The following is a 27298-nucleotide window of genomic DNA, read 5'->3' as shown; positions in this document are numbered from 1 at the left end:
ACTCTGAGTCCTTGTCAGCACCGGGTGCCGTGCTGGGCCCGGGAGCACATGAGGGGGCGAAGTGCCCCCCTGCCTGCGGGAGGCTCCGAGTCTGGGAGTCTGGGTGGGGAACACATGTCACGGTGTGTTCCCGCGACACTCTCCTCCACCCATACATCTCTAAGCAGATTAATTAAAGCCCTCAGGAAACTGAAGAGGCGCCAAGAGCCAGCGTCAGGAGTTAGTCCCGTGACACGCCGCTAGCTGACTCCTTGACACGCTGCTGCTCTTTCCTCCACATGCTCTTTCCTGCCCCCCGGCTGGGTTTCATCCTCCTGCTTGCAGAAAATGGAAAAGTGCCTGCGTCTTCATTTAACAATTTCTTTCTTTTTTCTTTTTTTTTTTTAAAGGGCTTGAGGTTGCACACTGGCTGCAGAGGTCTAGCCTTAGTGCAAAAGGCCTTCCGCAAGAGTGGGAGGGATGGGGTCCTCAGTGATACTTTGGCCACAGACAGTGGCTTCCAACCACCCCGAGTTCCGGCTGGGGAAGATGGTTTTAGCCCTGGCTCGGCTGGCGCAGGCAGAGGTGTAGGTTAGCTTCCCAAGGGCCTGAACGACTCCCAGGCTAACACGGCAGGTCCCCAGAGGAGAGAATGATTTGTGGTCTGAGGACGGTCCTTCCGCACGAGGTGCGGGGCCCTGGACAGCTGACCGTTGGCTGCGGGCGCTTGCGGCGTAGATGTTGTTCCAGGCTGCAGACCAGAGGTGGCGCTCTAGTCTTGACCTGTTCCATAGGAAGGAGGTCTCGTCCACTTTTTTCCAGGGTTACGGCCGTTTTCCATTGTGTAGTTAGTAAGTCTCTTGTGGGAGATCATCGAGATTATGTAAATATTCCAGGTCAAGCTGTCTCTTAGCTTTGGCATCTGTTTATGGTTCTTGTTCACAACAATTGGGATTCTTAAAGCTCCCCAGGGGATTCTGATGTGGTTGAGACCCACTCCATTAATGTCTCACAGAGTACAGTTTAGGACATACTGCATAGAGCTGTGTTCTTCAGACAGGCCCAGCAGCAATGGTCAGACTCCCAGGTTCCCTTTGGCCTCCTGGCTTTTACTCCCCTCCTGTCCCGGTGCCTGACTGCCCTGTGTCCCAGTGCTCCCGGCCTGCAGTGGCCCTGGCTGAGCCCTCCCTGTGTCCTGTGCCTGCCGCGCTGAACTGTGATGCTGCAGGCATATCAGGTGACATGTCCACCCCTCCCTGCTTTGGACTGCCCCACTCCATCTGCCTGACAAGCTCCACGAGAGCCTGGGACCCAGCAGGACACAGCTGCGAGGCTGTATTGTGCTGTGTTCTTACTTGTCTCCCTCCTGCTAAATGAAGGCCCTCAGAACTACAGGGGCGTTTACTAAAGGTTTACTAGAGGAATAGCTATGGGAGAGGAGAATAAATGACCCAAAATGGAGTCTGTGCTGCTTAGTCCTATTGAAATCCTTTTTGGGGAAGAGTCCTCAAGATCTAGGGTAAAGAAATCTTCCTCCAGTGAGAACTGTTCAGTCTGCTGGATTGCCTGGGCCCCACCCACTCTGGAACCCCGTAAGTTAACTCCAGAGGTTTACTGGGGCTGTGGCCTTTGGGAGACAGATTCCTTCTACCCATACCCCTGCTCTGAGCTGACAGGACTCCCCACAATCCTCTGGAGTGTCTCCTTTTACACGTCCCAGCGTGGGCAGAGCCCGAGCCTTAACTTCCACCCTGCGAATCTCCAGACTGTTCAAAGCAGCCAGACCTGTAACATGCTTTCTTCAGGCTTTGTCAGATGCAGTTCTCTCTGCTTTGCTTGCCTCTCTGCGATTCTCTTGGATTCTTTGGCCTGCTTCCTCTCACTAGCTTATCGGTTCTTTTATGCGTTTAAAATTAAAAAAACACAGGTGCCTGGCTGGCTCAGTCAGTGGAACATGTGACTCTTGAACTTGGGATTGGAGGTTTGACCCCCGACCCACGTTGGGTGTAGAGATTACTTAAAATTAAAATAAAGAAACCAAACCAAATAAATAGGGGTGCCTGGGTGGCTCAGTCGGTTAAGCGTCCGTCTTTGGCTCAGGTCCATGATCTCACAGTTCACGAGTTCGAGCCCCGCGTCGGGCTCTGTGCTGACAGCTCGGAGCCTGGAGCCTGCTTGTGATTCTGTGTCTCCCTCTCTCTCTGCCCCTCCCCCACTCGCTCTGTCTCCTCTCCTCTCCTCCCTCTCTCTCTGTCAAAAATAAACATTAAGAAATAAATAAATAAGCACTTAGGGTTTATAGTTTTTGGCAGTAGGGTTGATCTGAGTTACCCAGCCTGCTGTAAGCAGAGACGGAAGTCTGTGCTTTTTGCTTCATCCTGACGCCTTCTCTCCCTTCTCCCCACCCTCAGTATCCTCCGGAAAGCTCTAGATAAGATAGCAGAAATCAAGTCTCTGTTGGAGGAAAGGCGGATCGGTGAGTCTTGACCAGGCTGAGTGAGGCTTCTGAGAGCAGCAGCCACGGCTCCCTGCAGCCTCAGCCCTGTGTGCTCGTTCCGTGGACTTCCGATGGGGGGAGCGCATCTGTGCAGCCCTGGTCTGGGAGGGAATGGAGACGCTCCCCTGCTCAGAGGCAGGGGCTCCCCAGCGTCCCTGTGCAGACCTGGGAGGTTTCATCCCCCCACCTGTGCTCATCTCCCTTGCTCTTGGGCCTGGGCAGGTGCCTCCTTCCCGCCACCTCCACTCGCACTTCTTTCTGTCGTAAACCCTGGCTGCTCTGTGAGGGCCGTCCTAGGATGGAGTTTACACAGGTGCTGGCTTCCAGATCCCTTCAGGCCGCCCCGGCTCTCCCACCTCTCTTACCGTAACATTCAGTGAGCCCACAGCGGGCAGTCGCCTCCCCCGTCAAACGTGTCACACCGCCAGCGGGGTCCGTGTGAGGTTGACTGGGTGTGTGGCGCCATGCCTGAGGAGGTCAAGGGTCTGACTAAGGAACCTAAAGTTCTTTTACCTTTATGTGGAATAACAGCACATTCTACTAGTAGAAAAGCACACCTAATTGTACACACAGCTCTGTGAAATTTTCACTGACTGAACATCTGATGTGACCAGCATCTCAGAAGCCCCCCTTTTTGCCCTCTTTCGTCCTTCACACCAAGGGAGCCCCCTGACCCGACATCTCACCGGTCCGTGAGAGTAGTCCGCAAGTGTTTCTCCGCGGGCATCTGGCGGAAGGGGCCCGGGATCCCATGTGGGCCCTTGCAGCTACCTCGGGAGCTGGGGTTCCAGGCCGAGCTCCACTGGCAGCTCAGTGCATGGGTGGGCCTGGGGGAGGCGCCCTGTCCCCGGTGCCTCAGGGGCTCGCTTCCTTCCCACAGCGGCCAAGATCGCGGGCCTGTACAATGACTCGGAGCCCCCTCGGAAGACCATGCGCAGGGGGGTGCTGATGACCCTGCTGCAGCAGTCGGCCATGACCCTGCCCCTGTGGATCGGGAAGCCTGGTGACAAGTGAGGGCAGGCCCCGGGTGGAGGGAGCTGATAAGTGGGAGGGGCTGGACCTAACACCTTGTCCCACCCTCAGGCCCCCGCCCCTCTGTGGGGCCATCCCAGCCTCTGGCGACTACGTGGCCAAACCTGGAGACAAGGTGGCTGCCCGGGTAAAGGCTGTGGATGGGGACGAGCAGTGGATCCTGGCCGAGGTGGTCAGCTACAGCCATGCCACCAACAAGTGAGTCGACACCCACGCCTCCGTCTGCGCTCCCGTTACACCTGTGCGGCTGCCCCTCCCCCACATGCAGGATGGGAGAAGGGCTTCCCTCGGGGTGCCTGTGGGGACAGGGACAGTGTGTGGAGCAGGCTCCTTGGGCCCCTTCCCTGCCCCGTTCGTGGCTCCCCGACTTGGCGCACCTCCCTGCATCCACCGTTTTCCTTTTGTTCGCCAGGTATGAGGTAGATGACATCGACGAAGAAGGCAAAGAGTGAGTGTGCTGGTCAGGGCGGGACCATGGAAGCTGCTGGGAAGGAGCCCCCGCCTGGCCGCGGGTTGACCTAAGCCCCCCTTCCCCCAGGAGACATACCCTGAGCCGGCGGCGCATCATCCCACTGCCCCAGTGGAAGGCCAACCCCGAGACGGACCCTGAAGCCTTATTTCAGAAGGAGCAGCTCGTTCTGGCCCTGTATCCCCAGACTACCTGCTTCTACCGTGCCCTGATCCACACGCCCCCACAACGGGTAAGCAGCCCCCACGGGAGAGACCGCGCAGGACACGACGACTGGGCTGACCCCATGGGTCATGGGGTCACCGTCCACCTCCCTCCCCTCCTGACCCCCTCCTCCAGCCTCTCTGAGCTGGGAGGGTCCTGTGCGTTGCCCTGTCTCCTGCTCACACTTCCCCGCAGCTGCCCTCCGGCCCTGCCCCCTACGGCAGTGCCAGCCAACCCCTCTCCCACCTTCAGAGTCCCAGCAGGACCTGAGTGGAATGTGACCCACGAATCCCCTAGTCTCACCTCACCTGCGCATTTCGACAGGCAGCCCTGAGATGGGAAGGCCCGTGCCGGGGCCCTTTCTCCATCCCCGGCTGCGCTCCCTCATGCTGGTCACCCTTCACCTCATGGTGGGGGAAAGGCCCTTCTCCCCTCTTCCTCCAGGATTCCTGCCTGCTGCCCTCTGGGTTTTTCTTGATCCCCTTAACAGAGGGTCCTCAAAAGGCACCAGATCCTCTATGTAGGATCTCCCCATATAGACATAAGTCTCCCTCCTGCTTGCTCTTTGTTGCTGAGAAAAGAACTCCGTCCTAGCAGGGATTGGGTTCAAACATCTAGACTTTTTGAGCAAGGTTGGGGACAGGAGAGGTTGGGAGCCCCAGAGGTTCTGCTCATTCTTGGCACAGGGCCTCGTCTGGGGGTCTCTGACCAGCCCCTCCTGTCTGCCCCCTACTGCAGCCCCAGGATGACTATTCAGTCCTGTTTGAAGACACCTCCTATGCGGATGGTTACTCCCCTCCCCTCAATGTGGCCCAGAGGTACGTGGTGGCTTGTAAGGAGCCCAAGAAAAAGTGAAGTGGGCTGGCAGACTCCAAATCCCCTGCCGTCCTCACAGGGGAGTGCAACAGAAGATTTTGTGATCAAATAAATATTGTTCCCCTTTGCCCACGTCTCCTTGGCTTTGCTTTTCCAGGCCCTTCTCCCCCTCCTCCTGACAGGACAAGTTGGGGAATTGGAGGCCGCGGAATGCGGAGGAGATGGCCGCATCTGGTCCCAGCAGGCATTTAGTTTCAGTTGAGGTTTGCTCTTTGCTTGCATTAGAGACTCAGGGTGTTAACACAAACGGAATTTTATTCTCGACCCCGGGGTCAGGCCGGGTCACGGCAGCGGGGCCGCGGGCGTGCCTCGGGGAGCACCACTCACAGGTGCGTGCGGAAGCGGAGGCTGCAGCCCGCCATCCTCTCCGCATAGTGGGCGTCAAAGCGCTCGTTCTGGGCCACGGTGAAGGTGGTCTTCCAGTCTCCCGCGACGCCTGTGGGCACGAGGAAGAAGGGCAGCGTGGCTGTGCGTCCTGGCGGCAGAGGCGGCCCCGGGTGGCTCGGGCAGCTCTCGCTCTGCTTCCACGCTTGCCTCCCCGCCCAGCCAGCCGCCCGGGCGCTCACCTTTCCTCATGAAGGCCGAAACGCTGTGATCCATGATGTCAGGGGGTATGGTGGTGTAGTTAGCCATGGGGTTCTTCTTCATCTCCTTGAAAGACGTTTGCTGGGTGATGAGATCCACGGTCTCCTCTGGCAGGGTGCGCCCCACAAACTCCAGGATCTTCTGAATTTCCCTTTTAGGGTTCTGGAGCAGCAGAGGGGCTCTTCAGTAGAGGTTGGGATCGCTCATTGAGCAAACAAAAGGGGGCCTCCCAACCCCTTGGGGGACCTGGCCGCTTCCGCTTCTGGCCCTCCCAGCCCCAGCTCCTGGGGCCTGCCTTCCCTGGACGCACATTAACTGCCACTGCCCTGTGACCCTGTAACAAGCTCTGCCTGGGTCCCAACGGGTGAGGGCAGGGACAGGTGAGGGCAGGGACAGTCGTCTCTCAGAACTCTGGCCCCAGGGAGAACAGCAGCAGCAAATGGCCAGTGGGTGGCGAGGTGTCGCTCCGGTCTGAGACGAGCCCTACAGTGTTGCCCCCCGGGTGGCACCGCAGCTCCATGTCCCGGGCGGGAAGGCGGGCTGGGGGGGGGTCCCGGGGACTGACGTGGGGGCTGCCATGGGGAAGGTGGCTGAGAGGGCCTCAGCAGGTCCCTGTGGGCTTCTTGGCTCTCTGGAGAGAAGTGGCAGCAGGTGACCTCACCTCTTTCATGTCCTCGTAGAAGAGGTAGAGAACAGGGTGGGTATGACTCAGCTCCCACCACTCCCGCACGTGCTGATACCAGGACCCATAGGACACTGGGGAAAGGGCAGGGGCAAGGACACAGAGCTGGCATTAGTTTTTGACTGACCGCCGCTCAGCTCCACCCCACTCCTTCCTCCAGATTGAGCCCCACCTTCTCCGGCCATGAACTTCTCCAGGAAGCTGTCCCAGGTGTCAGGGTCAGGGTGCACCTTGGCCATGCGGTAGAAGTGGTAATAGGAGACAGCCACATCCTTTGCGTTGCGGGCAACATAGACCACCTGGAGGGGCAGACGACCCCGCCCCACACACACACCCACGCATCATCACCACACAGCGAGCCAGGCACTGGATGTTCCACCTTTCACAGCATCCCTGCGAGGGAAGTTCTCCCTGGTCTGACCAGAGGGGAAACTGGCTTAGAGGCTGACTTGTTTGTGTCCCTGGAACCCTATTTGATGCTAATCTAATCCCCTCAGTGCCGCCATACCCACATTTGGAACCAGGCGTGCCCCACTGTCACCAGCCCCCTCCTCTGTGGGCCTGGGGAGGCCTGCAGAGAAGACTGCCTTTCACAGCTCTGCACAGAGGAGGCTCACTTTCACCGACTTCTACCACAGGATGGGGCAGACAGCCTTCCCCCTTAAGATGAGACCTTCCTCTCAGGACCAAAACTGGGATGGCTTCCTCTGCCACTCACCTTGACCTTCTGATCCAGCAGGGTCTGAGGGAGCAGGGCCAGGGGCAAGTGCGTCTTGATGATTCGTGGGGCCGGTGTGTCTTTCAGAACCTCCATACCTGTGCCGTGGGCGGGGAAAGGTCTGCTGAGCTAGAGCCCAGTCCTGCCTCCTCCCTCCGTTCCACATGGCCCTAGAGCCCTACTGCACACCTGTGGGAATCCCTGGAGCCTTGAACTCAAGGAAGGGTACCCGGATAAAGACGGGGGCCCTGCGACACTTCTCCAGATCGCCACCTTGGTAGATCATGTCCAGGATCTCGCTCACCCAGGTGGTGCCTGGAGAGCAGGGAAAGAGGAGGCGGACAGGGCTGCGGGTGGCCCCCTGCTGGCCCAACGCGGGACTTGTGGCCCAGGAGAGGGGTGGGTGGCCCTCCTCACTTACCCGATTTGGGGTAGGTGCTGATAAGCAGGTCATCGGGCTGGGCCTGGAAGTTCTGCAGTGGTCCCAGTGCCTCGGCAAAGTACTTGATGAGAGGGATCCCCTTCACGTACTGCAGTGGCGGGCGTGAGGTGTCCGGGACCAGCTCCATGCCGCTGCGTCAGGGGCCAGAGTGCAGCCTACTTCCCTTAACATCACAACATGCCATCTACTGAAACCTTTGCTTTAAGATAAGGGACTGAAGGCTGGGTGACTTGCCCCCACTCACAAGGCTAGCGAGCGGTGGGGGCTGGGGTCCAAAGCCACACGTAACCTGCAGAGGGTCACAATGCCGGCTGCACCTTCACCTGAAGGGCCTGAAAAATCCCAGAGCTTGGGGCCACACCCCAAACCAGTTAAAATCACTCTGGGGGCCAATCCCAGTTTTTGGGAAGCTCCAGATTCCAGTGTGCACTTGAGAAAACTACTCTAGAGGCTGCCTGTCCTAAGTCCCCCCCCCTGTTTTCTTTCTCATACTACTTCCTGCTTCAGCCCCTGGCCTACTGCACTGGCCTCCTCGCCCCGTCGTCCCCTGGAGCTCCTTGGGCCCCTCACATGTGGAAACATCCCAAAGGCCAGCCTGTGACCCCACTTGTCCAACCACACTCCATCTTGGCTCGGAGATAAACACAGCCAGCTGAGCAACTGAGCTTCTTTTAGGGGCTAAAGTCTGAGATGTAGATGAGCAAAAGAAAGGAGTCACACGGAAGGGGGTTTCGGACCGGGTTGCAGTTGGCAGACTGCTTTCCCGAGGGAAAGCACAAGGATGCCATGCCATCAGAGGCAGCAGCAGAGAGAGAGGATCTGGAGAGAGAGGAGCTAGCAACACCAAGTGAGGGAGGTCTGGTCTGGCCCAGCCCAGCCCAGCCCACCCCAGCACTCACCGCACCTCTCTGGATCTTGGCCTTGTGGCTCCTTTGTGCTGTGGCTTACTGGGTGCAGTTGTGGGGAGTACAGAACTGCTTTCTGAGCTGAAGCGTTTCTAAGTCCAAAGTGGGAGGTCTCTGGAGCCAGCACTGGGATCTGGCCGTCCTCCAGGAAGGAAAGGGTGGAGTTTAGAGTGGGAGGGCCCCCCTGTGCTCCCCTCCTCAGCACCTTAGCCAGAGCCCAGCTTAGACTGACCCGAAAATCCAAGATACGGGTTTAGCATGCAGAAAATAAGAGTGAATCTAGACAACAGGGCCCAGTAAGCTTTCATTTTTGTCTTTTGGGGGTTTTTTGAGCTGTAATCCTGGCTCCTGACCTGCCTTCCAAACTCCACCCCTGCAGGGCGGGCCAACCAACAGCTTTTTCTAATGGATCCAGCCAGTTGAGAGGGGGCAGGGTGGAGAGGAAACATGGGACACTCCCGTGAGCAGGGTCACTCACCTTCCTGGCTGGCTCCAGGCCAGTCTTGGAGATGCCAAAGGTTCAGGCTGGGGGGTGCCGCACAGGCCCCCAGCAGCCCAGGGATTCTAAAAACTGTTACTCTTGACCTCTGACAGCAAGGCCAGTACAGAGCAATATGGGTGGGCAGCATGACAGAGTCTGGGGTGGAGCAGAAAAGGGAGGAAGAATGCCGAGTCTAATAACCCTGGGAGTGAGTCCAGCTTCATGATTCCCAAGGGATTTCATGGAGATTCATTCATGGTTGGTGAAAGAACCATGGCCCCCAGAAGGTGCTTTTCTCTCACTGGGTCTGAAGGGGCTCTGCAGACAGAGACAAGAAGGAGTTGGGGCTTAGAGAGCCACGGGGCCCCATGGGGGTAGAGTATCCCCGTCCCCCTTCCACCGCACTCTTGGCCTCTGTCCTTCCTATTTGTATTAAAGTCCAGAGTCAAGCTGGGCACTGGATTTGGATGGGCTCTGAGTCAAGAGTGTGTCCCCCAAGCAAAGCACTGTGTGATGTCAGAAGCGTGCTAGGGACAGCTGAGGCACCCGGGCCTCCAGAAAGAGGAGAGGCTCCTCCACACAGGCCAGCAGCCTCTCCCTGCCTCTGCTCTTCTCTTCAGGCCCCAGTGACTGGCAGGGCCTCTGCCTCCAGCCCCCAGCAAACACCAGGAAGTTCCGTTAACTCAAGACTCTTTATTGTGCTCAAGTAAAAACCGCCCAGACCCACAGGAGTGGCACAAACAAGCAGTGGGCGGAGGATCAGGTCTCCAGCATGTCTGTCCAGTGTTCCTGTGGAAACAAGAGGACCGGTCAAAGGCAGCCTGGGGGGGGGGGGGGGGGGGGGGGAGGGGGAGGCTGGGGCCAAAGCCACCTCTCACCTCTTCTAATTCCAAGTTCTCTTCTTCCTCCTCGGTGCCCATCTGGCACAGCCAGATCAGGTCTCCCCACAGCAGTGAGTTCTTACAGCTACCAAGGGGTGCAGTTGGTAGGAGACACAGTCAGGATCACAAGCCTCTTCCAGGCTAGGCCCTGAGTGCCAAGATAAGGACTCGGCTGCCCTGGGCCTGGACTTGGACAACCGACGCCATCTTCCTAAAGGTAGGCCAGGCTGGGGCAGGGGTGGTGGACTCACCCAGGGCATTGACCCTCTAGGGGCAGAAGCTGCCCTGGCTCCTTCTCCAGGAACTCCTCTGCAAGGCAGATCACGTGGGCCCTGAGGCGGCAGCCAGGGTGGGGGCAGCACAGGGGGCCCTCTTCATCCTGTCAGAGGTGGTAGGCAGGTAAGAGAGAAAAGCGGGAGGAATGATGTAGCTAAACACTCAGAATTTCTATGGACCAGATACTGTTCCAGGGGCTTTGCATTAAACAATCCTGTGAGGCACATACTACTGCTATTTGCATTTTATAGATGAAACTGAAGCACGGAGAGGTTACAGCACTTGCCCACAGAGACCAAGCTAATCAGTTTCCTCTCAGCATGAGCAGTGATTATATATTTTTAAAATTTTTTTAACGTTTATTTATTATTGAGAGACAGACACAGAGCATGAGCAGGGGAGGGGCTGACAGATGGAGAGACACAGAATCCGAAGCAGGCTCCAGGCTCTGAGCTGTCAGCACAGAGCCCAACGCCGGGCTGGAACTCACAAACCGCGAGATCATGACCTGAGCTGAAGTCGGACGCCTGACCGACTGAGCCGCCTGACCGACTGAGCCACCCGGCCGCTCCACGGGCAGTGATTATATAAACAGCACGGCCACTGCAACCACACCTATAGTTCTTCCAGCTAACTGACCGCAGGCAGGTCACTTAATCTCTGAATGGCAGGTACTCAATTTACATTTCCTGAGAGCTCCGAAGAAGTCAGGCCCATCCTTTCAGTTAATCTGTTAAATATGTATTGTCTGTTTTCCGGACCCTTTTCTACAGCAGTGAACAAGACCTGGCCTTGTATGGGCGGTGGGAGAAACTGACAAGATGAATAAAACACCTAGCATGTTAAAGAATAAGTGTTTAGGTTAAAAAAAAAAAAAAAAAAAAAAGGCAAGGAAGTGTACAAGAAAGAATTGCAGTTTTAGATGGAGAGCCGAGGAAGACTTCATGGAGAAGGGGAAGGTGGCACTTTATAAAGACCGAAAGTCTAGGGAAGAGCCTTACAGTCAAAGGGGAAAGGCACAGGCCCTGAGCAGGAGGGTACTGATTCTGAGGAATGGCAGCAAGTAGGCTCATCCCCATTTGAGAAACGAGGGCAAAAGGTGTCAGTGGACTGCCCGGTCCCTCAATAAACAGCTGGATCCCAAGTCGTCTGAACCCTGAAGGCCAGGTGGAGCCGCTCACCTGGAAGGAGCGTGCGCACAGGGCGCAGCAGGCCTCGGCATCTTGGTCAGGCTCGGACTCCAGGTCAGCTAACGGTCCGGCGCGGCGCTTCGGGGCCACGGCGCGGGGGGGCGGTGGAGGCCCAAAGGTCAGCGGCATGTGCGGCGGTGGCGGTGGGCAGAGGTCACATCGGAAGTCGGCGCGCAGCCAGCGCACGGTGAGCGGGAGGCGCACCCAAGGCGGCACGCGCAGCATGTGTGCCAGCACGCGCAGGTGGAAAGCGAAGGCGGCCTCGCTGCGCAGGCGCGGGCCCACGTGAGCCAGGCGGCGTGAGGCTTGCGGGTGCTGCCAGGCCCACTCGAACTGCGGGCGGAGAGTAGGGGCTTCAGGGACGCCCCAGGAAGGGGGCCGCCAGGGGAAGGCCCGAAGCCCCAGCCCATTCTCCCACCGTCCCCGTCTCCTTTCTTACCCGAAGGGCGGCCACGGCGGAAGGGAAGCTGTGCACGATAAGCACCATCGCCCTGGGGAAAAGAACGAGGGCGCGGCCTGTGAGCCCTCCGCCTCACCCCGCGTCAAGCTGAACCCCCTCGCCATGATTCACCCCCAGTCCTACCTGAGAGTGAAGTCCTCACGCCAGGCTTCAAGCCTAGTCCGCGAGGCCCCGCCCCCTTCGCGAAGGTGCATCCTCTCACACCTGCCAACCTCAGGCCCCGCCTCCAGCACAGGCCCCGCCTCCTGCCCTCCCCCTGTCCTCTCCCTTGCAGACTCTCTCTGATACAACCCCAGCCTTGTTCATCAGCCGCTGTCACCGGACCAACCCTAGATCCTCAGTCCCCTTCTCACTCAATCCCTGCCTCTTAGTCCCACAGCCGAGTTTCACAGGGCTCCGCCTCCCCACCGTGCTCCTCCACCCTTGGTGCCATTGCACCAGGAACTCGCATCCCGGCCCTGCTCTCAGCCACCGCACCGGCTCCGCCCACTGTCACTGGCTTGGCCCCGCCCCTCTCGGCAGGCCTCTCCTCAGAGCCTCGCCTCTCCCTGGAAGCCCTGCTCCAGACAGCAATCCACTCCCTCTTACCAGGGCCCGCGCCCGCTGGTCCGCCAGGCCCCTCCTTTCTTGCGGCCCCCGTTGTGCTGCTGGACCCTACGAGTAGGGTTGACGGTGAACCCCACGTAGACGCGACCCCGGTGCCGAGGGTTCAGGCAGTAGAGCAGATAGACGCCGAAGAAGCGCCCGGGCCTCGCCGCGTCCCCCCCAGGGCCCATCGAGACTTGTGGGTTGATCGCTGTGGCCTATGACCTTAGGGAGGACTGAGTTGTCAGGGCCGCAAGATGCCTGTCTCGGAAAAAGCGTTTGGAGGCGATCCCGAGATACCCTAGAGGCACGGCAATGCAGATTTACGCACTCTCTCCTGACCGACTGGTGCTAAGGTGTCCAAACCGGCCCACGGGACCCGGGCTGCTGTGCAGGCGGCGGGCACTTATTAGCGCCCGATTCGGTCCTTGGGCTGACTCTGATTGGCTGGCTGATGGTAAGCGCGGAAACCTAGGGCTGTTGGAAAGCTGGACTTGCGTGAGGGCGGAAGTGCCGGGTTTACAAACGCCTTAGTAAGGGCGGAAGTCGACACTCTGACGGAAGTGGCGTCAGTAAGGGCGGAAGCGGTGTGGCTACGTGGGAGCTGGGATTCCATCCCCGCTGGGCTGCCTGCCGCCCCTTCTGGGCTCCCGCAATGGAACTCAGCGCCGAGTACCTCCGGGAGAAGCTGCAGCGGGACCTTGAGGCAGAGCACGTGGTGAGTTGAGCGGTCTAGATTCGCCCAACGTGGGGGAAAGAGGGCCTGGGGGGCGGGTTTCATACTCCCCACACCGTTGTTCCCCATAGGAAGTCGAGGACACGACTCCCAACCGTTGCGCGTCCAGCTTCCGAGTCCTGGTGGTGTCGGCCAAGTTCGAGGGGAAGCCGCTGCTTCAAAGACACCGGTGAGGCCCCAGGAGCCCTTCACTCAGCGCGACCCCAGCGCCGGGACCACAACCCTGGCCACTACCTTCAACGTAACTCCCTAACCCCTACCAGTGCGGCCCCGCACGGTGAACCACGACCCCAAGGATGCCGCCTTCGTGGCCCCTGTATTGACACTTAGGCCCTCTTCCTCTTTGGTCCGCACGTCCTGGGGACACAACCTGGGAGACACCTCCAGTCTCCCTGATTACCCTACATTCTGGGATCGCGACTCAGGCCTCCACCTACCGTTTCCTAACCCCATCTTTCCCCCAGGCTGGTGAACACGTGCCTAGCAGAAGAGCTTCTGCACATCCATGCCTTTGAGCAGAAAACTCTGACCCCAGAGCAGTGGACCCGTGAGCAGCAGAAATAAAGAGACCTAGGCCTGCACAGCCACTAAATTATGAATCAGGGCCAGCTTCTGTGTCAGCGTGTTGTGGGGGGGAGGGTGGGAAGGGTGCTGAGCTTTCATCTAGAGCCTGGTTTCTCCCTGCCCCACCCCACCCCCACTCTCCATTGTCTTACTTTGGACAAGTCTTTCACACATCCACAAGACCTTAAGTGGTGAATCAGATAAAAAACAAACAAACAAACAAACAAAAACCTGAGCCTCAATTAACTCACAGGCTATCGTTTCTTCCCAACAGAGGCTACTGGTATTGCCTTTTGGCTTCAGCTAACACCCAATTACTTTACAAGGATTAATATGTCCTAACATCTACTGCCTCCACTGTAAGTACTCATTGACTAGTGGGCAAGGCATTTATGAAAAAGGAACCAACATTCACAAGAGGGTGAGTTAAGTAGGAGAAGTCAATCAGAAAGTTCCCATGGTACAATGTCTCATATCTGACTTAAGCAAACAAAAAACCCAGTTAATACAGAATATAGTAACAGGATGTCATGGGCCTGAATGATGCTAAAGTTCTTTTGGAAAAAATAAAACATTTAAGCACATGTAGTCTGAATATTTTCTTCCAGTCTGTCTTGCCTGTTCATTTTCTCAGTGCATCCATTTTTCCTTTGTAATTAGTGCTTTTTTTTTGTTCTGTATCCAAAACATTTGCCTACCTCAAGGTTGTCAACATATGCTCTCATGGTTTCATATAAAAGATTTATGGTTCTAGCCTTTATATTTCGGTTTATGATCCATCCCAAATTAATGTGTACAGAACGAGGTAGGGGCTAAGGTCCATTTTGTTTCCACTTGAATATCCACTTTACCCAGAATTATTCATTAAAAAGACGTCCCTTTCGCCCACTGAATTGGCTTGACAATCTGGGTGAAGATCAACCAACAGTACTTGTGTTTGGTCTATTTCTTGGACTCTTTATTCTGTGTCATTGATCTGTCTTTATGCCAAAGACTTTCATTGCTGTGGCTTTACTGCAAGTCTTCAAATTAAGCAGTATTAAGCAGTTTAAGTTCTTCAACTCTGCTCTTCGTTTGAAGACGTTTTTGGCTATTCAAGACCCTTCACGTTTCCATATACATTTTCGAAACAATCTGTTAATTTCTTCTAAAAAAAAAAAAAAAGATGGCTAGGATTTTGACAGTGATTGCACTGATTCCACGGATCAAGTCAGGGAGAACAGGAATCTCAAAACATCAAATCTTCCAATGCATGAACAAAGCCTATCTCCCATTTATTTCAGTCTTCTTGAATTTCTCTCAACAATGTTTTACGGTTTTCTGTGTAAAGGTGTTTTGCGTCTTTCATTATATTTATTCCTACCCAGTTTAGGTTTTTGGATGCTATTGTCAATATTTTCAATTTTAATTTTCCTACCCATGTATGTACCTGTACAATATATCTATCTGACAAAGAATTCCTATCCAGAATATATAATAAACTCCAATGAGTCAAAACCAAAAACCATTAACAACAAAAATGAACAAAAGACTTGAACAGACAGTTCACGAAAGATGTAGGAATGTCCAATAAGCACACAAAAAGATGCCTAAGATCATTAGTCACCAGGGAAATGCAATTTAAACCCATAACGAGATGCTCTTTCACCCTCACTGACAATACAGAATGTTAACAAGGATGTTGAGCAACTGGAGTTTCAATACATTGCTGGTGGGAAGTGCAAAGCGATAAACCACTTTGGAAATTAGTCTAGCAGTTAAATATATACCCACCCTGTGACTAAGCAATTCTATTCCTAGACATTTATTTGAGAGAAATTGAAGACTTGTATAAGAACGTCCCTTGTAGCCTATTTGCAATGACCAAAAACTTCGATACAACTCAAATGTCCTATCATTGGAGAACACACGAACAAATCATGGTGTATTCATACATGTATAGGAACAAACTACTTTACACTGACAAAGGCTCTTTCCTTGACCAAACTCTAGCCAGGTTCCTCGAGCCCTCTTCTCAACTAGGCTTCAACCTTGACTTACTGTATAGAGACTCGAACAAACACTAACGAAGACTTTAACAGCTCAAGGCTCCACCCCTAGGATGATTCCGGTACCCCTTAGTGCCTGCCCGAGAAAACTCAAGGCTGCCAAAAGCATCCATTGTTTCTTCTAGCCAACACTGAAAGATCAGGTCCCTGTCTCCCAGTGAGCAAATCCGGGTGGTTTCACATGAACCAATACCTTTTCTGGCTTTTGTGATTTTTTACTTCTGATTTTATTCACCCCCAACTTTACTCCCTCATTCTCTCTTTAAAATCTCCTCTGTACAAATTGAAGTTGAATTTCATTCACTCTGAACTCTTTTCCTTATTGGAATAGTTAATTACTGATTAAACTCTGTCCTCACCACGTGAACTAGTATCTGGCTTTATCTTTAAAAAAATATATTTAGGGGCGCCTGGGTGGCGCAGTCGGTTAGGCGTCCGACTTCAGCCAGGTCACGATCTCGCGGTCCGTGAGTTCGAGCCCCGCGTCAGGCTCTGGGCTGATGGCTCAGGGCCTGGAGCCTGTTTCTGATTCTGTGTCTCCCTCTCTCTCTGCCCCTCGCCTATTCATGCTCTGTCTCTCTCTGTCCCAAAAATAAATAAACGTTGAAAAAAATATATATATATTTAATGTTTATTTATTTTCAGAGACTGTGTGTGTGTGTGTGTGTGTGTGTGGATGCACACGCAGAGGAGCATGGGGGTGGGGGAGACAGAGAGAGAGAGAGAGAGAGAGAGAGAGAGAGAGAGAATCCTAAGCAGGCTCTACACTGTCAATGCAGAGCCAGACATGGGGCTCAATCCCACAAACCGTGAGCTCATGTCCTGAGCTGGAATCAAGAGTCAGATGCTCAAGTGACCAAGCCACCCAGGCGCCTCTGGCTTTATCTTTGATAACGCAAACAACATGGGTGAATCTCAAGGAACACAGTTGAGTGAAAGAAGACAAAAGAACACATACTGTATGACTCCATCTCTATGACATTCGAAAACAGGCAGATCTAATCTACCACAGATTTCGAAACCAGAAAATGACTGGTGAGGGTAAGGAGACTAATTAGAAACATATAACAAGGGAAGTTTCTAGAGTTTCAGATATATTTTATATCTTGTTTTGGGCGGCGGTACACAGATATACCGTTGACTCTTGAACAACACAGGGGTTGGGGTGTCAACCTCCTGTGCAATCAAAACTTTGAATATAACTTTCGATTCCCCAAAAACTTCACTACAAATTGACTACTGTTGACCACAAGTATTGTACAGTTGATTAACATGTATTCCGTATGTTAGATTTATTATATATTGTATTCTTTCAATAAAGTAGGCTAAAGAAAATATTAAGAGGGGCACCTGGGTGGCTCAGTTGGTTAAGTGTCTGACTTTAGCTCAGGTCACGATCTCATGGTTCGTGGATTTGAGCCCCGCATCGGGCATTCTGCTGTCAGTGCGGAACCCACTTTGGATCCTCTTTCTCCCTCTCTCTGCCTCTCCCTTGCTCGTGCACGCTCTCTCTCTCAAAAATAAATAAGCGTTAAAAAAAAAAAGAAAATATTAAGAAAATCAAAAAGAAAATATGTTTAGAGTACTGTACTGCATTTATCAAAAAAGCCACATATAAGTGCAGTTCAAACCCATGTTGTTCAAGAGTCAACCATATACACTTGTTAAGACTCATCAAACTGAACACTAAAGACCTGAGCATTTTATTTTATAAATCATCACCCTCTCACCCCTGCTCTCCCACCTCCATTTTCTTCCTTCCCCTCTCCCTCTGTCTCTGAAGAATACCTGGGGAAATTCTGAAGAACAAGAAAGATGAGCGATATAGCTGACCCTCCGATGGGGCATATACCCCATTCAATATCCACTTACCCCTTCCTCCTTACCCCCATTTTGTTTGAGGTATCAATCTGCCCCGTGAGAAATTCTCCCCTCCCACACTTTCTTGCAGCTAGGGGTGAGGTCACCTACCCAATTCTGGCCAATGCGAAGTATGTAGAAGTCTACAGGGTGGGACTCCCTGAAAAGCGATCGCTTTCACAGACTCAAACACATGCTTTGGTTAGTATCGCTTTCTTTTCATTCTTCCTGGAGTACAGCTGCTCAAATGAACTAAGGAGATTGTGCTAGTCCCTGATACAACCCTGTTTTACCCCAAGCTAGAGGAGCTCTTGGCAAGTCACGACTAACACTTCGTAAGTCAAGACGTTTAGGCATCGAAATGAAAAAAGCAATTCCGACTGGAAGTCAAGAATGATCGACGCATTGCTGTGCTAAAGTATACGTAAGAATTTAGTATGTAAGTGATATTTCAAATCAATGGAGGATACAGACCATCAACGGACAGTGTAGGAACAAAAACTGCTAACTTATAACATACAAAATTATAAAGATAGATGAATGCTCTAAGCAATAGAAGCCCAAACCATACAAGTGCTAAAAGAAAAGGCAGTGATTGAAAACGGTCTCATAAAACGTTACCCAAAAGCCCCAAGCCATAAAGTTAGACTGTCAGATTTGGCACCATAAAGATTCAGAATTTCTGCATCATGAAATGTATGGTACAAGCCAAACTTAAAGACAAACAACAGTTTGAGAGAAAATAATGGAACACATACGTAGGCAAAGGACTACTACCATACGTATGACAAGTTCTTACAAACCAATAAAAACATAAATGAAACAAAAAACCAAAAACCCAGTTAGGAAAATATAAGGAGAAAGGCGTCATGTAAAAAAATATCAGATGGGGCGCCTGGGTGGCGCGGTCGGTTGGGCGTCCGACTTCAGCCAGGTCACGATCTCGCGGTCCGTGGGTTCGAGCCCCGCATCGGGCTCTGGGCTGATGGCTCAGAGCCTGGAGCCTGTTTCTGATTCTGTGTCTCCCTCTCTCTCTGCCCCTCCCCCGTTCATGCTCTGTCTCTCTGTGTCCCAAGGATGAAAACGTTGAGAAAAAAAATTAAAAAAAAAAAAAATATCAGAGATAGTGAAAAACTAAAAATGCTCAGTCTTAGGACGCCAGGGTGGCTCAGGCGGTTGAACGTCTGGCTTCGCCTCAGGTCATGATCTCACAGTTTGTGAGTTGGAGCCCCGCGTCAGGCTCTGTGCTAATAGCACAGGGCCTGCTTTGGATCCTCTCTCTCCCTCTCTCTGCCCCTTCCCCGCTTGCTCTCTCTCTCTCTCTCTCTCTGAAAAACAAACGTAAATTTTTTTTAAATAAAAATACTCAGTCTTGGGGCGCCTGGGTGGCGCAGTCGGTTAAGCGTCCGACTTCAGCCAGGTCACGATCTCGCGGTCCGTGGGTTCGAGCCCCGCGTCGGGCTCTGGGCTGATGGCTCAGAGCCTGGAGCCTGTTTCCGATTCTGTGTCTCCCTCTCTCTCTGCCCCTCCCCCATTCATGCTCTGTCTCTCTCTGTCCCAAAAATAAATAAACGTTGAAAAAAAAAATTAAAAAAAAAATACTCAGTCTTACTAGTGAGTATAATAAAAAAGTTTTTTAAATAAAATAAAAAATTTTAAGAGGTATTATCCACCTGCCAGCTGACAAACAATTTAAGAGACTGAGAATACTCTGTGTTTAGCATCTCTTTTACCATGAGAACAGAAACGGACACAACATCTTTCGAGGACCACTTTGCAAAGGCTTCTCCCCTGAAATCCATCTCACTGGAAAACTGAAATGCACATGCAAAGATGTTTATCGCAGCCCTGTTTTAATAGCAAAATCATAGCTACCCAAATGAACAGAAAAACAGTCACATAAACTAAAACCACATTGTGGAATACTGTTCAGCCATTACAACAACAAAAAAAGGAGACAAAAAAGTATATGTACAGTATATTCAAATTAGACTAATGAGCTGGGGAAAAGTACTCACTTTGGCCCTTTAACAAATTAACCATTAAGGGGCACCTGGCTGGCTCAAAGAGTATGTGATTCTTGATCTCAGGGTTGTGAGTTTGAGCTCCACGTTGGGTGTAGAGACTACTTAAAAACAAAATCTTGGGGGTGCGGGGGGTGGGGGAATGTGGGTGGCTCAGTCAGTTAAGCATCTGCCTCTTGATATCAGCTCAGGTCATGATCTCACATTTTGTGAGATCAAGCCCCGCATGAGGCTCTGCACTGACAGAATGGAGCCCGTTTGGGATTCTTTCTTTCCCTCTCTCTCTCTGCCACCCTCCTCAACCCGGCGTGCACACACTCGCCCGCTCGCTCGCTCGCTCGCTCCCACACGCTCTCTCTCAAAATAAATAAGCATTAAAAAAATAACAATAAATAAATAAAATCTTAGGGGCACATGAGTGGCTCCGTTGGTTAAGCGCCTGGCTCTTGATTTTGGCTCAGGTCACGATCTCATGGTTTGTGGGACCGAGCCCCACACTGGGCTCCACGTAGATGGCATGGAGCCTCTCTCACCCTCTCTCTCTCTGCTCCTCCACCTCCCCCCTCAAAAACAAAAAAAACATCAATAATAATAATAATGTTTAAAAAATTAAAAAATCTTAAAAACATCATCATTAAAAAAAAATTAGTATTCTAGATGTGAAATCGTTGTTTTTCATAGATATTTTCCAAAATTTAATTTGTTCCTTTTTTGAAAACATGAGGAGAGGGTTGCAGAAAATCCACGATTTACGGGGCCTTCCTGATGGGCCAGTTGGGCAGCTAATTTATCCTCACCAGAATATTCCAATTCTAAAGTGACACATCTTCTCTGAGGATGGAAAGCAGCAGCCCCCACCTTCAAATATTCAGATCAATCTCTCAAGCGCTGCTCTCTGGGCACGGCTGCAAAGATGCAATCCGTGTGCTGGAAAGGCCTAGGCCCTTGGGAAAATGCCGCCTCTCCAGGGAGGTGATCCTGTGACCCACCTGCACCTCAAGGGGGACATTTTTGGATTCGGTTGAAATCAGATTAACTTCTGTAATTTTTCCAACAGGATTTCAGTCTTACAGCCCCTGGCCTGGGTTCTAAAACAGACAGACCACTCAAATCCAGTGAAACAGAACAGCAGAATGTTGAGACCTCACCAGGAAGGGCAACCCTGAGCATCGGCATTCAGTTCCTCGTCACTCTGCCGCCTGAGAAATGGGTCCAGCAGGCACGTGGCGAAGGCAGACACGGTCATGGCCCGCACCTTTCTTCTCGCGGGGGGAGACAAACGTTCAACACTACGCCTACGCCGCAGCTGGACTGACCACCGCCAAGGACACGCACGGAGAACACGGAAGGGGCTGGGCCTGGTCTGCAGGTGTCAGGGGCCTCCTGGTGGGAGCCGCACCTGAGACGAGCCAGAGGGCTTGGCTTCTTCTTTCACTCCCTGGCCTCACCCACATCCAATCTGTCAACACATCCCATCACCTCCTCCTTCGAAACGTACCCAGAATCTGGTCGATTCTCAGCCCTTCCAGTGCTACCATCCTGACCCAAGACAGCAGCACCTCTGTCTTGGAATATTCCATCAGCCTAGTCACTGATCTCCCTGCTTCCGTCCTTGCTCCCTACAGGCTGCTCTCAACAGAGAAGCTAGAGTGATCCCATTAAAACCCAAGTCAGGTCACCTCGTTCTCCGGTTCAAAATTCTCCATCGGACACCACCACAAGTCCCTAAGACCCCTTCAGCCCGCCTCCTTCTCCCTCATGCTGGCCTGGTCCTTCCTGGAACAAGTCAGGCCTGCTCCCTCCATGGGGCTTGCTACCCTCCCTGCTCTCTGCCTGGGACACCGTTTCCAGAGACATCCACAGGGCTCCCTCCCTCACCTCCTACAAGTCTGTCCCCACCATTGTCCTTCTCAGGGGGCCATCTCAGGGGAAACTCTAAGCTCGACTCAGAGATACCAGCCTAGAGGGCATCTAAAGGACAGAAAAAACAAAAAACAAAAAACAAAAAACCAAACCCCTCAGGTCCTAAGGAAAAACACCCTGAGGACATAGCAGAAATAACTGACCAAACAAGGTGGAAAGCGGAGATCGGGGTCGAGAGGGGCCGCGCTGCTCACGCATAAGGCGGCGCGGCACCGGGGCGGAAACGCAGGGTGCCACCGCGGCGATGGTGACAGACATGGATGAGAAGAGCTGATCACTACAGAAGAGGCGTTCCAGAAAATGAGTGCCCTGTGCGTAGCCTGGGTCCTCCACACGCACCGTGAAGCCGACTCGGCTGATGGCAAGAAGGTCGAGACAGACAGGAGGACTGTGGGCCAGGCACCCAAGACGTCCACGAATCAGGTGAATAACCAGGAGAAAACAGTAATGAGGAGGAAGAGAGGATGCTGCACCTGGGGACCATGGATCTCCAAGAAACGGGGGGTTGGGGGGGTCAAAGAACAAGGACACAAATCTTGCACCCCCGATCCTGAAATCTCATACCCCGGGGTATGAGAAAACAGAGGCACCATCTGAGAGGACTTCAAAAAAGGATATCCCCGGGGAAGGACCAGGGTCAAAGCAAAGAGAGGGAAGAGATGGCTAAGGAGAGGCTGAGGAAAGAGACGAGGCTGGCGATTAAGGAGTGGGAATTTCCCAGGACACAGGGAGGGTCTGGGGAGAGGGGGTCGGGGGGAACTGCCTTGGGCGGGCAGCACAGGACGGAGAAGACAAGGAGAGGGGAGATGGGTAGTGGCGAGAGTTAGCGATCACAGGAAGTGCTGGAAAAATACCTGCGGAATCCCATGGAATTTTTAAGCCTAAGCCCAGAATGTCCGCTCACAAGAGTTCTCACTGTAGGACCGCAGGACTGAGAGCACAGGCCCATGCTGATGGTCACGGCACTGACGATGACAATGGGACAGTGCTGATAATCACCACCAGTCTTCGACCCCCGCCATGTGCCAGGCACTGTGGGGAGCGCGCCACATTTAATCCTGCCGACAGCCCTCTGACCCCGTTCACATCACTACTATCCCCGGGAGGGCTCTGAAAGGAAGGAGGGAACAACCTGCAAGAGAAGTAACAGAACCGCACGAGTCCTGGGATGCCAACTGGCTCCTGTGTTAAATTAGGGCTGTTATGGCCGGAACCTGAGGCGGGAGGAAGCAGCCTGATCCACGGGTATGACATATTCAGTAACTTCAACCAAACAGTGTTCGGAATGGAGGGAAATCAAAACCAGTAGCAACGATTTATTGAAGGCTTCACGCTGTGCCAGATCCTGTGCTGCCTCGTGTCTGTGATCTCATTGAATCCTTACATCCCGAAGGTGGGTTACCACTGTTATCCCCCCACTTCAAAACTCAGACGACAGACAGCCCACGGTTCACGCAAGGAATCCCTATTTAATAACGTGATCTTTTGACAAGATTGAAGGGTTTAACACATTACGGTGAAGATATCACGGAACTTGAAGGAGAGAGACCTACAACGTGTCTTAAAACACTAACTTACGGATTCTCACAATCTTTTTGCGTGTTTTTTTCACATGAGGGAAAGGCCAGTGCAAAAGAAGCTTCAATGAAATGCACCCAGATGGCAAACACGCCCAGTCTTTATAGCCCAGGACCTATCCCAGCAGATTCTGATTCCATAGTCTAGAGTAGGACGTGAGCATCTGTGGTTTCTTTCTTTCTTTCTTTCTTTCTTTCTTTCTTTCTTTCTTTCTTTCTTTCTTAATTTTTTTTTAACATTTATTTATTTTTTGAGAGAAAGAGACAGAGCATGAGAGAAGACAAGTGGGAAGGTCACGGGAAGGAGAGAGAATCTGCAACAAGCTGTATGCGCAGCTCAGAGCCTGACGCTAGGCTCCATCTGGCCACCGTGAGATCATGACCGCAACTGAAATCAGGAGGCGGTCGCTTAACCCACTAAGCCACCCAGGTACCCCAGGCTTTGGGTTTCTTATTGCTGGTCAGAAGATTTTATAACTGTGGGGGCGCCTGGGTGGCGCAGTCCTTTGGGCATACGACTTCAGCCAGGTCACGATCTCGCGGTCCGTGAGTTCGAGCCCGCGTCAGGCTCTGAGCTGATGGCTCAGAGCCTGGAGCCTGTTTCCGATTCTGTGTCTCCCTCTCTCTCTGCCCCTCCCCCGTTCATGCTCTGTCTCTCTCTGTCCCAAAAATAAATAAACGTTGAAAAAAAAAATTTTTTTTTTTTTTTTAAAAAAGAAGATTTTATAACTGTGATTCACACAGGGCGGGAGAGCTAGCAGGATGCTCAGCTTTGGGTCGAAGGGCAGACAGTCCAGCTGGAGGAAACAAGTGTTCGTGTTGCAGTTAGTCGGGGCTCAGTCTCATTCGACAATTGAACAAATGTTCACTGAGTGCTAACTCTGCGCCAGGAGCTGTGCTAAGTAAGGGCTTTGCACACATAACCGCCTTTCAAATGTGGAGGAAGGAATGTGTGGGAAATTGGTACAATGGAAAACTATGTTGCAGTGTAAATGCACCAGAGCTGCCAGTTACAAGCGTCAATAGCTGAATTTAAGGACATGATATTCAGTGAAAGAAGGGATGTAACACCTTTATAAAGTCCAAACCAAGCAAAACGGATGTTAAGAGATATATATATATGATAAAACACTCTACAGAAAAATAAAGGAATGGCGGGGGGAGGGAGGGAGACAGGAATCACCACACTTGTGACCTTTAGAGAGTGGAGAGGATACGACACTGGAAGGGAAGGGTTACTTAGGCCCTTCAATAATTTCTCAAGTTGGGGTGGTCCACCTGTGTTTCATTATTACACATACCGAAGACATTCGTTACATATATTTTATACTGGCCTTCTAAAACATTTTCTAAGTAAGTAGTGTGTTTGTAGTTTGTTTGTAAGTAGTGTGTTTGGATGAGAGAGAGCACAAGCAGGGGTGGGGAGGAGAGAGAGGGGGACACAGAATCCGAGGAAGGCTCCAGGCTCCGAGCCGTCAGCACAGAGCCCACCGCCAGCTAAAACTCAGGAACTGCGAGATCACGAACCGCCGCCCAGTCCCACCGGTGCGTGGCCTAGCCGGGGCGGGAGTCGGGCCCCGCGGTGGCGCCGGGAGCGGGACTCGGTGCGCTCGGCGAAGCGGCCAGGGTTGGGGGACGGGGGCCAGGCGGCGCGCCGCGCCCGAGCCTGGCGCTCTTCTGCCAGCCCGGCCCCGCTCGGACCCCGGCGGGCGGCGCCGCTGGAAGTGACGCGGCGAGGGCGGGGCTCAGGCCCGGCCCTGGAGCAGCAGCTACCGCCGCCGCCACAGACGCCGCTCAACCGCCGTAACAGCCGCAGCCGCCGCCGCCGCTCAGCCCCCGCAGCAGTCGCAGTAGCAGCCGCAGCCAGCGCAGCCGCCGTCGCCACAGTCGCCGCCGCCACAGACGCCGCTCAGCCGCCGTAGCAGCCGCAGCCGCCGCCGCCGCCGCCCAGCCCCCGCAGCAGCCGGTGCAGCCGCCGCCGCCGCCGCTCAGCCGCGGCCGCAGGAGCCGTAGCAGTCGCAGCGGCGCAGCCACCGCCGCCGTCGCCGCGGGAGCCAACACCGCAGGCGCAGTAGCAGCCGCCGCTACAGGAGCAGTCGCAGTCGGCGCAGACGCCGCCTCCGCTCAGCCGCCACCGCAGCCGCAGTAGCAGTCGCAGCCGGCGCAGCCAGAGCCGCCGTCGCAGCAGCAGCCGCCGCCGCCGCCGCCGCCTCGGCCCGGAAGCGATGTAGCCGCGCCAGGCCCGGGCCCCGCGGGCCGCAGCTGCCGCTGCCCTTGAACCACATGAAGCAAGTCGCCAACCAGACCGTCCGCAGGTGAGTGAGCCGTTCCGGGCCGGCCGGGAGCGCACGGGCGGGGGAACGGGGGTCGGGGTCGCGGCCCGGGCCTGGGCGGCCCGCTGCCCCGCGGGGCCCCGCGTTCCGGTCCGGCCGCCCGCCCGCTCCGCGCCGGGTCCGCTGCGGGCCAGGGACGAGGGCTGCGCCTCGCAGCGGCCAGGCTGCCAGTTCGGGGCCGCCGCCCGAGTCCCCGGGAACAGCGGGGCGGGCCGGCCTCCCGGGACGCCCCCCGCGCGGGTCCCCGCCGCCCATTGTCCCGGCCCCGCTGAGCATCGTCCTCTGGGGTGTGGACCCAAGCTTTCCCCGGGCCTCCCCGCCTCTCCCGGGGCTTTTTGCCTTGGGCGAAAACTCGGCTAACTGGTGTGCCCGAGGCCGGGCGGGCGCGGTGCTCTGGGGGGCGGCATTCTCAGCCTTTCCGGGTCGCCCGGCCGCTGCCGACCGTCCACCTCCAAGTGCCTGATGGCAGTAAATAAGGAAGGGGCGATCAGAGCCCATCGGAGCCGCTTAGGGAGACTCAGGACTCCCTTGGAGGGACTTTGGAGGCTGTGCCGTCTCCCAACCGTGGCCCCTATGGACCGGACTGCTCAAGTTGTTGACCTGTAGACATTTGGAACCGGGAGGAAAGAATTGTGGAAAGGCCTTGGGCCAATGGAAAAACAAAAAGAGGGGGGGCTTTCAAAACAGCTTTTCTCACTTTGGATTGGGGAGCAAATCCTTCCCCAGGTTTCTCTGGTATGGCTTTAATGCTTGACAGGAAACGATTGATGATGAAATGACAGAAGAGACCGGAGTTTGTAGTGGTTTTGAGAGCCTCTGGAGGTTGATCATCGTGTGCTGTGTTATCTGGGGTAAATCTTTCAAGGTCTTTCAGGGCAGTGAGCTGTCCTGTCCCCGCTGACTGTTTCTTCCGAGAAGGGGTATGAAAGTGTGACTTTTTCATCGCTTTTTCTTCTTCTCTGTTTTCAACAGTTGAGTAAAAGGGGGCGTTTGGTTTGGCCAGAGCACGTGGGGACACTTCTGTGTGTGTCTGAAAATACTTTTACCTCCCCTTGAGCTTTCTATATTTGCTTTTTACGGTTTCGTGCCTCCTCCTAACGTTTTGCTTAGTTTTGTTCAATTTCGTTGCTACCCCCACCCTGTTATCTTCGTGTGCACTTATCCTGTTTCCAAGTGGATCCCTGTCCCTACAGCCTAGCGGTGCCTACTTTTCTGTCATTTGTAGGAAAATGATAGAAATAACGAGTGCCAAGGGGAAGGCGGAAGGAATAGTCGTGGGGCCCAAAGCTTCAAGCAGGCATCTGTGAATGAGTTACAAGATAACTCCTTAGGAGTTTTCTCCCCCCCCCCCCCCCCCCCAGCATTCTCAGTAACATGCATTGTGAAATCAGTATTTATTGACTATCAAGACACATCTGTCACATTGTCCTTCTGTCCAGTTTGTACATCTCATGAGGAAAGGGGTGTTTGCTCTTTTTGCACAGTTCTGAGACTTCTCAAGCTATCAAGCCACTCAGGGTCTCTTTGGCTCCGGCTTCCTCTGGAGCAGCTTCTCTCTTCACACTTCCGAATTACAGCCGTATGTGCCTCCTTTCGGTTGCCAGAGGCCGCCGAACCTTCTTCCCTGTTAGCCTCTGCCTGGAAGTCTGCAAAGCTCCTTTCACCTCGCCTGCCCTATAGCTGCCTCCTACTCATTCTTTAGGTGTCCAGGTAAAGGTCACTGCCTCGAAAAGACCTTCTCTGATGCTCCAACGTGGATTGGGAGTCCCTCTCCTGGCCACGTACATACGTCCACATAGCACCTGCTTTTCTATAATGCAACGCCTGTTGACTTGTTAGTATTCTCCATTAGACTGAACGCCTTGAGAGTCCTTGCCATCTTTCTGTTTCCTTGGCCAGCTCTGCTGTGGCTCCTGTCCTAGGGTCGATTCTCCATAAACATTTGTCAACGGAGCACACATCTAGTTCTTA

The 27298-nt window shown here is 53.7% G+C and overlaps 4 protein-coding genes across 12 annotated transcripts in view; 2 read left to right on the top strand and 2 right to left on the bottom strand.

Annotated features, from left to right (window-relative positions):
* SGF29 (SAGA complex associated factor 29) overlaps nucleotides 1-5125 on the top strand; it is a 31198-nt gene extending 26073 nt beyond the window's left edge. For both annotated transcript variants that reach the window (XM_045459943.1, XM_045459942.1), the window contains 6 exons: nucleotides 2391-2455; nucleotides 3357-3486; nucleotides 3560-3706; nucleotides 3921-3956; nucleotides 4047-4209; nucleotides 4920-5125. In XM_045459943.1, coding sequence (XP_045315899.1) covers nucleotides 2391-2455; nucleotides 3357-3486; nucleotides 3560-3706; nucleotides 3921-3956; nucleotides 4047-4209; nucleotides 4920-5036 — 658 coding nt within the window. In that variant the 3' untranslated portion in view covers nucleotides 5037-5125. The remainder of the gene's footprint in view (nucleotides 1-2390; nucleotides 2456-3356; nucleotides 3487-3559; nucleotides 3707-3920; nucleotides 3957-4046; nucleotides 4210-4919) is intronic.
* Nucleotides 5126-5294: 169 nt separating this feature from the next.
* On the bottom strand, nucleotides 5295-8501 carry LOC123588749 (sulfotransferase 1A1). Of its 5 annotated transcripts, none has more exons than XM_045459934.1 (8): nucleotides 8389-8501; nucleotides 7464-7647; nucleotides 7232-7357; nucleotides 7043-7140; nucleotides 6497-6623; nucleotides 6304-6398; nucleotides 5624-5804; nucleotides 5295-5493 (listed from the first exon to the last, which is right to left on the bottom strand). In XM_045459934.1, exons 2-8 carry the CDS (start codon nucleotides 7609-7611, stop codon nucleotides 5381-5383), a joined length of 888 nt encoding a protein of 295 aa, XP_045315890.1. In that variant the 5' UTR covers nucleotides 7612-7647; nucleotides 8389-8501; the 3' UTR covers nucleotides 5295-5380. The 5 variants fall into 5 exon arrangements, with proteins under 5 accessions (XP_045315890.1, XP_045315889.1, XP_045315886.1 ...); XM_045459933.1 differs by having other exon boundaries at nucleotides 7464-7639; nucleotides 8389-8497; XM_045459930.1 differs by having other exon boundaries at nucleotides 8384-8496.
* Nucleotides 8502-9081: 580 nt separating this feature from the next.
* On the bottom strand, nucleotides 9082-12453 carry SLX1A (SLX1 homolog A, structure-specific endonuclease subunit). 3 transcript variants are annotated; one of them, XM_045459937.1, is made up of 7 exons: nucleotides 12266-12453; nucleotides 11657-11708; nucleotides 11209-11550; nucleotides 10003-10130; nucleotides 9749-9836; nucleotides 9598-9659; nucleotides 9082-9188 (listed from the first exon to the last, which is right to left on the bottom strand). In XM_045459937.1, exons 1-6 carry the CDS (start codon nucleotides 12451-12453, stop codon nucleotides 9630-9632), a joined length of 828 nt encoding a protein of 275 aa, XP_045315893.1. In that variant the 3' UTR covers nucleotides 9082-9188; nucleotides 9598-9629. The 3 variants fall into 3 exon arrangements, with proteins under 3 accessions (XP_045315893.1, XP_045315892.1, XP_045315894.1); XM_045459936.1 differs by lacking the exon at nucleotides 9082-9188 and having other exon boundaries at nucleotides 9549-9659; XM_045459938.1 differs by lacking the exons at nucleotides 9082-9188; nucleotides 9598-9659 and having other exon boundaries at nucleotides 9784-9899.
* A 390-nt stretch (nucleotides 12454-12843) lies between these two features.
* LOC123588751 (bolA-like protein 2) lies at nucleotides 12844-14146 on the top strand. 2 transcript variants are annotated; one of them, XM_045459939.1, is made up of 3 exons: nucleotides 12844-12980; nucleotides 13070-13167; nucleotides 13463-14146. In XM_045459939.1, exons 1-3 carry the CDS (start codon nucleotides 12918-12920, stop codon nucleotides 13560-13562), a joined length of 261 nt encoding a protein of 86 aa, XP_045315895.1. In that variant the 5' UTR covers nucleotides 12844-12917; the 3' UTR covers nucleotides 13563-14146. The 2 variants fall into 2 exon arrangements, with proteins under 2 accessions (XP_045315895.1, XP_045315896.1); XM_045459940.1 differs by having other exon boundaries at nucleotides 13108-13167; nucleotides 13463-13513.
* Nucleotides 14147-27298: the final 13152 nt, after the last annotated feature.

This window comes from Leopardus geoffroyi, chromosome E3 (genome assembly GCF_018350155.1).
Source record: "Leopardus geoffroyi isolate Oge1 chromosome E3, O.geoffroyi_Oge1_pat1.0, whole genome shotgun sequence".
NCBI classification, from domain to species: domain Eukaryota; kingdom Metazoa; phylum Chordata; class Mammalia; order Carnivora; family Felidae; genus Leopardus; species Leopardus geoffroyi.
This window is presented reverse-complemented; position numbering and strand designations above follow the sequence as displayed.